Raw genomic sequence first — 9,723 nt, forward strand, 5'->3', positions numbered from 1 at the left:
AGGCCTTATAAGAAGTAACATACATTAATACAGCAAAATATAAACTCTCAGCACTAGAAGGAATATAAGTTAGAACAGAATGTCATGACCAGGAAGGGTTGGAAATATTCTCCAGAGGCTGCCAAGTATGATTAAAACTTTATGGGCAGCTGAAGGGAAAGGAAAAATAATGGTGCTGTGTCCATCCACAATGGGAAAACTTTCTGGTTGCCCTGCACAGTGCTTGTGTGGGGGGTTTTTTCCCCCCTTAATATTTAACTTTAAGACAAATTTCTCATGGAGGCTTCATTTGGGGACTTGGGAAGTTTATTAAGAATAGTGTTGTCTTCAAAATATACCTATAACATATATACAGTAATGGGTTTTACAAGGCTCATTTTAAAAAAATAACATTTCTTAATTAAACTGAAGGATAAAATGCCAATCCAAAACTTGGTGGAAAGAATTTTGCTAAAAGACAATTTTGCAAGGCAATATGGTGGTCACATAAAGGCCTGCTCTGTGACTAGGATTAAGAACTAAATACTTAGGAATTCTTTACCTGGAGTTTCTGGATTTGCTCCACCCATGGTTCTCAATCAGTGGTGTGCTGGTGAAAAAAAATAGCTCAACCTCAACACCCCCAAAACCCCGATTGCTCATTTCTATGCTGTAACTCCTCCCTCCATGGACAATTTCAAGCTACCAGTGGTTCATCAGCTCATGAAATTCCTTAATATTTAACAATGACTTTCAAGAGCCAGTAGGAGCCAGTCCCTTCATACAAATATAAAAAATGAATAAATAAAAATTTAAAAATTCTGAAGCCGAGGCCCCACCTCAGATTAATGAAATCAGAATTCCCAGGTAGTTCTGTACACAGGGGTTGAAATCCCTGCTCTGGGGGACTGGTCGATGATCCAATTTTCATTTATTCCGGGGAGAGATCCTTAGTGGATTCTTAAGTGTGTCCAGGTGCCTCTAAAATTTAGAAACTAGCAGTCAGGGAAAACGTTTGGAAACATGCTCTTTAGTAACTAGTCTTCATTAGTATCCTTTTCCTTGAAGGTCTTTGGTGAAAATTGAGCAGTTCAAGGTTTGGGGTGTTGGCGGGTCCTTGTCACATAGGTACTCCCTGTTGTAGTAAAGAATAGATTACCTTAGTGCTCAGATGTTACATATGGAACATAGTCATGGAAGCATTTTGAGTAGGAAAGTTGGGTTAGATTTGCTTTTAGAAAGTTTCTTCTGAGAGTGGCATGGGGGCTTGAGACTGAGTGAGGCAAGGAAGGAGGCAGGGCCCGGGGGGTGGGGGCTGCGTGATCTGGGCCATATGGCTCAAGATCTGAACCAAAGCTGAGACTGGGTGTGAGGAAGAGAAAGGTGGATTGGAGCCACCAACTCAAGAGGGGAAGCAGATAAATATTTCAAAATGCACTTTGAAAAGTAAAGCCTATATAAATTAAAAGAAGGATCATTTGACATGATTCTACCACTGTTCTTTACTCAGCACTTATTTTACTGATCCAGGCACTACTCATTAAAAGTGGTGAGCAAGGCACTCATGAAGCTTGTGTCTGTCATTGGCTATAGTGAAATAAGTTTAGTAAAGGTTTAGGAATAAGATAGGAGACAATTCTAGGATAAATGACTGCTCATGGGACAGGATTGTAGGAAATTTTCTTTGTCATAAAGAAATCAGCTTCCCCCAAAACCCCACACTAATTCTTCTGGTCCCTTCCAGGGCTCAGATTATGGGTGGAGACCCTTCCTGTAAGGTCCTTCTTACGCGTGGTAACTCAGATTGGTTTCAAGTCCAACCCCTAATATCCTGAATTCGTGCTATATGGGGCAGAGTGAGGCTGGACAGATTTCTATTCATTTACTTGTTGGACTTTAAACTGTTCCTCTCCAAGTAAATCAAAGTGATCATGGCACAGATGGAATCTGTTTTCATCCATGTGGTGGTTTTATTTACATATGTGTATATATACTTTTTTTTTTAACAGGTGGTAACAAACAGGGATACACAAGAAACTCTCCTCTGCATGGCCTGTGTATTTGAAGTTTCAAATAGTGAACATGGAGCACAGCATCATATTTACAGGCTTGTAAAGGACTGAACACGATTATTTATATATAGAGATACCTGTATATACACACACACACATATGTGCACGCACACACACACTCTCCATTATCGAACGACTGACTGTAAACCTCACCATGCAGGGGTGGTGCCCTGGCCCTGAGGTCACCCTGCTTTTCTAAATCCTGTTTGAGTGAAGTCATTTTTTCATGTGTTCATACTATCATCGTAGCTGTGAAGTTCTGGTACAGTTGTAAAAAGAGAAATCAAGTTGTTTCTATGTGTTCCTCAAATCTGCAGCCCACAATTCCTCGGGAAAGGTGAACCTTAAGCACCCAAGTCTCTGTCTGCAGAGACCTGTTTCTAATTGTGGTAGAAAATATTCAGACAGAGCATTTGTCGTGGGACATTTACAGCCTTTATACAAATGTATTTAGTTCTTTTGTTTTTTTTCCAACATAAAATTCTTGTTTTAAGATACAAGTAAAATTAATCTTTAAATATAAATGTAAATTAGTACACAAAACTAAGAATCTTTAGACTTATCTTTGTAACTAATTAGGGTGGAAGTTATGAAAGAATGTAATTCACTAAATTATTTTTTAAATGAAACTTTTCTTTCTTTTTGAAACCAAATGTTAAAATATAGCCTTAAGAAATGCTTGGTAGAAATATCCTAATGAGACAAATTTGTACCTTTTTCAAGGTTAAAACTAATCTCCTAATCCATTGAACTCTTGAACAGGTATTACAAAGGAAGAAAACTTCCCCCCTTATCCTTAACATATATAGTATATTTAAAAATATAAAACTGTATTGTACTAATGTGATGGTTGATTATTTAATGAAAAAGAAAAGATGGCTCTTTTCGCAATAAGTAGATAAATACTGAAAATCTGAACTTACAATGTTTATAGTCTTGTGTGTGCAGTTATATTTTATAAGGAAAACCAAATTTTTTTTATTAAAATGAGTAGATATTTGAACCACTGAAATTTAATAACAAAAAATTTTAATTGGCATGAATACTGCACTGTGAGCTGCAAAGTATAAAAAATCCTGTGGCTGGGAGAAAATTTCATCAACCAAACAAGTAAAAGGCTCATCAGTTTTAGCATCTCTGCTCCCCAGAAATTGGCAAGATCCTCAAATGCCTGTGGATAAATTGTTTATTTCTGGTAATCCAATATGCATATTAACCTGCTATAAATATATGTATGTGTGTGTTTGTGTATACATATACACATATACATATATAGTTATTCAAGACATATTTATTGAACACCTAGTTAGTGTCACTGAGTTTGCTAGGTGCTGATTATGTATGTATATTTCAGTCTGTTTCTATAGATATATTCTCTAAGGACATCCATTTTCTTGTCATCTCTCAATAAGTCACAGTACTTGTTTGACCGAGGTTTAAGAGGCCCAGCTATCTATCTCTGACCTTTCAAACAGGCTCATTTGGGAGGTTCTTTTCCCAGGAGAGATTCAACTTTCCAACCCAACTATTCCAAAGCATGGCCCAGGCAGACTTGGTTTGATGTAGCCCCATACCTATCTTAGGTTCTTTCCACAGTACTTCCTCGGGAAATACCCACAAGGACACACCCCCAACTTCCCAGAAAAACTGACACTTTTATAGTTGTTGGAAACACGTTAACACAACAGAATGTGAAATAAGTTTTATAAGATGTATGAAACCTATCAAGACTTTTCATCAAGCCAGAAAATAAAAACTTTGTTATATCACATCCAAGTAACTTATACACCCCTTTCATGTCTCACTGTCTGCTCTGACCCTGCTCGCATATTGATTGGTATCGTGGTCATGAGCATGAGGGTGACTGGGCCTGGTCTCTTCCAAATTCATGCCCCTGGTCACTGGGAAGACCAGAGGAGAAAGTGCAAAACCTTCCCCATGTGGAGCGTACCCCCTTACGTAAACCAGTAGGAGGGCGCCCTCCTGCCCTCCCCAAGGAGACTACCTTTTGTTCCCTGATTCCAACTAGGCCCTTGTAGGACTGCCTCAGTTGCCTGCTCTTCCACCTGGTCTTCACCCAAGCATTTAAGCTTCTATGGGTCACCATCTTAGGGATGTTGCTTTTGCTCCTGTCTCTGGCATCTTTCCTCATGGGAACCCCCACTCTTGCAGGAGCAGGACCCTAGACCTGAAGGCGTGCAAATGATTTATGTGGCTCAAGGCCAGGCCATCTCAGAACTCCAGGGGGAGAGGCATCTGGTTCATGTTCCCACCCAGAAATGGGGCTCTTCTGTGCCCCCAGGAGAGCTCTTGGGATTTACTTTTCAAAGCACAAATAGACCAAGACCCAAGAAGACCAGCTCGAGGGTAGTTCTGTCGGCTACCCTGGTCGCTGACTCTGAGTCAGGCTGGGTTCTCTACCACTTCACTGCCAGCGTCCTCCAGATCCTTCTGTAGTTGAGTTTGGGGTGTTTACATGGACAACCCTGAGGATTACATTTTGCTCTTAAATCTTTTTGCTTACATCTTTTGCTCCAAGATCTTTTAAAGTTACTCCTAGTCTTGTTCTCAAGTTTTCTCCAGGGCAGATATTTTTCCCTATCTTATCCACTGGTCCAGTCACCCAAACTCTTGGCCCTCTCTCCATCTCTCCCAAATTAGACCCTGGGGTGCCATTTGTGTAACATCTAATCCAAGCCTGTTTTTGGCCTCTCACCCTTTATGGCAGAGTACAAGCCTTCCCAAAGCATTGTCCTCACTGCTCGCTCCCAGGTGCTCTATCTCCTGGTGACCCTCCGCTACCAGGTTTGATTCAGGGACATCCCGTGCTTTCACTGGAGAATTCAGAGGCCAAGTTGTCATGCCTAAGCAGGGAGTAGCTGAAGAACTGGGTTCTGGTCTGTTGCATTCTTTCCCACCTGTGGTAAAATCAGGATTTCTTCAAGAACATGCCCCAGGTCTCTAGGATGTCCAAGCCGCCCAAGACCAGTGTCAACCTCGACACTTGACATTTTATACCAGATGCTTCTTTGTTGTGTGGGGCTGTCCTGTGCATGATAGGAGGTTTTGTAGCCTCCTTGTCCTCTGCTCACTAGATGCCAGCAGCACCTCTTCCCTCAGCTGTCACAACCCTAGATGTCCTCAGCCATCGCCAGTGTCCCATCAGGCACAAAATCACCCCTAGCTAAGAACCACTGCCCTAGACCACACAGGTCACAAATACCATATTTGAGAGTTTCTTTTTCCTCCCATTTCACCCCGAGATAGCATCTCTCCTTGTGTCAGACATCGGGAGGCAGGTAGGAATGTGACACAAGTGACATTGTGTCCACGTTTCCTCCTGTCTCAGAACTTCTGTTTCACCACAGAGTTTCTCTTGCCACAAGTATGTCTCCTTTGTGTCCAGGGAAGTTGGGAACAGCTGGTCACCATCATCCCTACGATCAACTCGCACCTGTTTAAAGAGCATTTCTAATTTGACCTTCAATCCTCAGTTTACCGGGTTGAAAAACACACAGCCATTTTCGTTATTTGTCATCAGCTTGTGGGCCTCTTGATCAGTCCTTTCATCGATTCAGTAAGTTTTCTCTGGTTTTCTACTTCTCTGCCTCACACTCAGTGCTGCTTGTATTCATAGAAGCCTCCGGAACATGTCTTTTCACCGTTAGGGATGGAGGAGGGAGGCCTGATAGAATTTTTTCTTTATTGAGCTAAAAGAGCACAATTGACTCCCCTTCATTGTGTAGGTGAGAGCGCTGAGGCTCTGAGGGGAGATGACTGCCCAGAGTCACCCGGCTTGGCTGGTGATGGGATGAGGGTGAGACTCCAGCCCCCCTGCCACTTACTCCTTGGTCTCTTCTGGTGGAGGTGGTTGTTCTTTGGTGCTCAGGATGCTTAAATGCCCCCTGCAAATGTGCGGGCGGGGTTCGTTCAGAAGAGAGGGAGATGAAGAGCCCCCTCTGCCGGAGCCCCAGCAGCACCCCAGGCTGCTGCTTCCCGCCCGGGAGAGGCCCGAGCTGGCAGAGGCCACCACGAGCAGCTAGGCGAGCTGATGAGCCTTTTCGCTTCCTCTGAGTTCAGTCCACCAGCCACAGGCTCCTCGTCTAAAGTTCCAATTGCTCAGCATCCTGGCAGCCAAGTCCCGCACTCAGACCAGCCAAAAAACAGGCCCTTTCCAAGCACTTGGCGTGACAAGTCCCCAGAGGACTTGAAACCCCAAGTCCTTAGGTTTCAATACTGTAGTGGCTTTAGCAGTTTGTTTTTGTAGAAACATAAATTATTTAAATTCTGAGACGACAGTTTTACAAACCAGGTACCTATAATTTGTATGATTTTGTACGTGCTCTGGTACACTGCACTCGTCCTAACGAAGGGTAGACCCAATCCTGTGTGTTGGTGTCCACACCTGTGTCGTTTAAGAGGACACGTCTGTGTTGCTCGTTTCTTTACGTTGCTGTTTCTGTGGCAAAGCTCTGCACAGGTCATTTCTGAAAAGCCTTAAATCTTTGAGATGCCGCGTGTAGGGTACGCAGTGCAGAAGGCTGCCTCGGAACTGTGAGTCCTTTTGTAAGCTGGAAGCGTTTCTCTTACTACTGTTACTTTTTTAGGAAGTTTTAAATTCAGAACTGCCAAAGCGTTCCGGTAAGCAGTGCCTTAGTGATACCTTAGTCGTGCCGCCAGCCTTCTCTTAGACCCGTTCTCAGTACCCGTTTACCGATTGGCCCGATACTTAGAACAAGCAAAAATTGTTTTCATTTTGTTTTTTAAGCCCATTTTTCTCCAGTTCTACAAGAAACTGACTGCTTGGTCTAAAATCAGAAGCTGAGCCTAAGTCAGTCCTGTGCCCAGGCTCCCAAATGTATATACCAAAATGGAAGGTTTTACAACTTCATAGTTTCCTATGAAGAGCAAGTTGTACTTTTAATGTTGCCTTTTAAATTCACGACCAAATACTTAGCTATTTGTGAATCGTCTGCACTCTAGCATGAAAGTGCCTTTGGTTTGAGATTCCAGCTTAGAAAAGTGCTGCCATAATAACGATAATTTGTAGAGAGACCAAAAATATTTTGAGATCACCATAATGCCTTTGGTTTACTGGGATGAGTAACCAACCACAGGCCTCTGTCCGCAAGAGCACGACGTGGACCCTGCCTGCTGTGAGTCTGCGTGGGGGAGCCCCCGCCACCACCCACCGGGAACACGCTGCCGCAGGAGGGACCCCAGGAACTGCTGTGTTTGTGCGTGCCAATGACCCTGGTGTCATCTCCGCTCGTCAGCCAGCCCTGCAGCCCCGGGAGGGGGCTCCCACGCGAGCAGCAGGCGCTCGGCCACCGGCCAGACCGTCCCCCTGACGTCGCGTTCAGCCCCCGCAGAGGCCTTCTTTCCCATTCACACGACCGTGCGCACTTCTCTGGTTTACACGATGATACCATTTTGAAAGTTGGAAGCCTCAAACCGAGATGACAGTGCAGAACAAAAAGAGTTAGGGTCATGACAATTGAAGTGTTCTTCTTAGGGCCAAAATGTTGACTCCGAGTGTCCTGTATGACTGTGCTGTGAGAAACTTCCAAAGAGCACCATTCACAATTCGGCATTTTCAAAGAATGTTCCAGCCCTCAGAGGGGCCGGTCTTTAAAGTCCGCGTTGGCTTTTATCAAAACCTTGTCTAAATTGGGAAGGCGGGTAGAGGTAAGGAGGAGTGAGAGCAAGAGGCAAAGCACCAGCCAGACAAGCCAAGGAAAAAAGATTTTTCTTTTCCCGTCTAGACTTAAGTGATATCAGACGTCTTTGCAAGTTAGCCTGGACTCCTAGTGCATGTGTTCCGTCTCCCCCGGTGTCTTTAAGAATACCCTCTCTGGGCTCTGAAATGTCGGGAGTGCTTTCTGTCCACACCGCATTGTGAGTATTTATAGAAATCTCTACAAGGAAAAAAAAAAAGGAAAATTACTCCCGGGCTCTAGTCGGCGCTTGCGTTCAGGCCCTCCCGTCACTGTACCATGCACCACGGCCGGAAGAAGCTAGTCCGATTCCCGTCGCCTCTGCTCTTTTCAGCTTTTACTGTGCTTTGTTTGGCAATCGTTTTCTCCCAGAAACTCATTGCTTAGACTGTTAAGAATGAAGGTTTTGTGTTTAAAATTTATTGCATCGCAAAGGACCTTTTCACCGAAGTCGTGCACCATTAAATAAGATGAAATATTTGTATTTATTGTCCTACTTCTAAGCCGTAACTTGTCTTCTCTGTGGATTTGCATTGAGTCGGTCAGATGCCGCACCACACTTTTGTATTCGACGCGCCCCGTGGGTGTGCCCCCCCCCCCGCGTTCGTCACTCGGTGGGGTCAGATTCCAGCGGGCTCCCCTGACGCGTGGGCCCTCTGCGGGCGGCCTCCGCCCGCGGATCGTTTCCCCTCCTGTTTCTCTCGGAGAAGCCGAGAGGATCTGGGCGTAAATCAGTTGGAAGCTGGTCTCTGATTTTCTTTCATTTCTTTGCATTAGTCATTCTCTGTGATTAGTTTCACTGTGTAAATTAGATATTAACTGCACTTCTTTAAAAAAAAAAAAACCTCCCTGTTACCTCCTTGAAAGATTCACTTCTATAGGCCTTTTTTTCAATGGGCTCATGACTGCAGATTAAAAAACAGTAAAAATAACAACAGTATGTGCCTGAAAAACGACAAAAAAAATTTTTGTAACATTGAAAAAAAGAAACCTGAATAGCCTTTAATTCTTTAATATGCTTACATGTTCTGTAAATCGGTTTTCTCCACGTGTGTTTGTTCACATTCTAAGTGACTTAATGGGATTCTCACAGTCTGTGTCTTCATGTCACGTGGACAAAATGGGCTTGTGATGTAACTGTTTCATCTGGTCAGTGGTTCCTTTGATATTGTACTGCTGCTGGGAGTGGGCCGTGGGACCTGCCTTCGGGCGCTAAGGTTCCTCTTGGGGAGATTGGCGAGATTGGGGGGCGGGGACAAATCCTCACACACATTTTCTTAACCTATTTGCAGAAACTCTCAAAAGGCATTTGGTTAAACCTCTTGGCAGTACAGTATTCTCGTATTTGTTAACGTCTGTGTTTAGGTACTGGTACCTTTTTGTTTAAAAAATGTTCTAAGTGTTGGCTTTAAAGTGAATTTATCTTTAGTATGATAGTTATATGAAAATTATAGGGTTTGTGTGCAGAGAATTTTTTTATAAAGTGCTTTGTAAAAAAAAAAGAAAATGTATTCTAGCTTTCGCGGTACATATGTGTGATAACTTTAATATCCATGACAGTTAAGTGCAATTATTTCATCACTCTAAAAACGCTATTTTTGTGTCAGTTCCTGCAGGTGTTTTCATGTCTTTGCAAAGTGACACATTTTGATGCCTTCTTGATAAAGTGGTAGACATTTTGTAGCTTTCTAGAAACTTTGTATTCATACGGTATCAATGAAAAATAAAGACAATGAAAGTGTGGGTCACCTTTTTTATCTGTAAAAGTGTATGTTGTTGAAGATGAAATACCCTTTCTGTGTTGTGCTGCTGATAGGAAGGACAGAGTGAAGGGGGTTGAAGCCACGGTCCCTTTGACGGTGTCCACCAAGCTCAGTTAGTGGAATATCAGGCGTTATGTCTAGTCAGGTTTCTTAAAAACATCCCCAGGCCAGTCTTTGTGTCTGCCTGTCTCT

At 43.3% G+C, this 9,723-nt stretch overlaps 1 protein-coding gene across 1 annotated transcript in view; it reads left to right on the plus strand.

Annotated features, from left to right (window-relative positions):
* The window catches only part of TEAD1 (TEA domain transcription factor 1), a 186,374-nt gene extending 176,863 nt beyond the window's left edge, over positions 1–9,511 (plus strand). The window contains exon 15 of the mRNA XM_081152835.1: positions 1,989–9,511. Within this exon, the coding sequence (XP_081008961.1) occupies positions 1,989–2,102 (114 nt within the window). The 3' untranslated portion in view covers positions 2,103–9,511. The remainder of the gene's footprint in view (positions 1–1,988) is intronic.
* The last annotated feature ends 212 nt before the right edge of the window (positions 9,512–9,723 follow it).

The sequence above is a fragment of the Miniopterus schreibersii genome (assembly GCF_964146895.1).
Source record: "Miniopterus schreibersii genome assembly, chromosome: 12".
Taxonomy (NCBI): domain Eukaryota; kingdom Metazoa; phylum Chordata; class Mammalia; order Chiroptera; family Miniopteridae; genus Miniopterus; species Miniopterus schreibersii.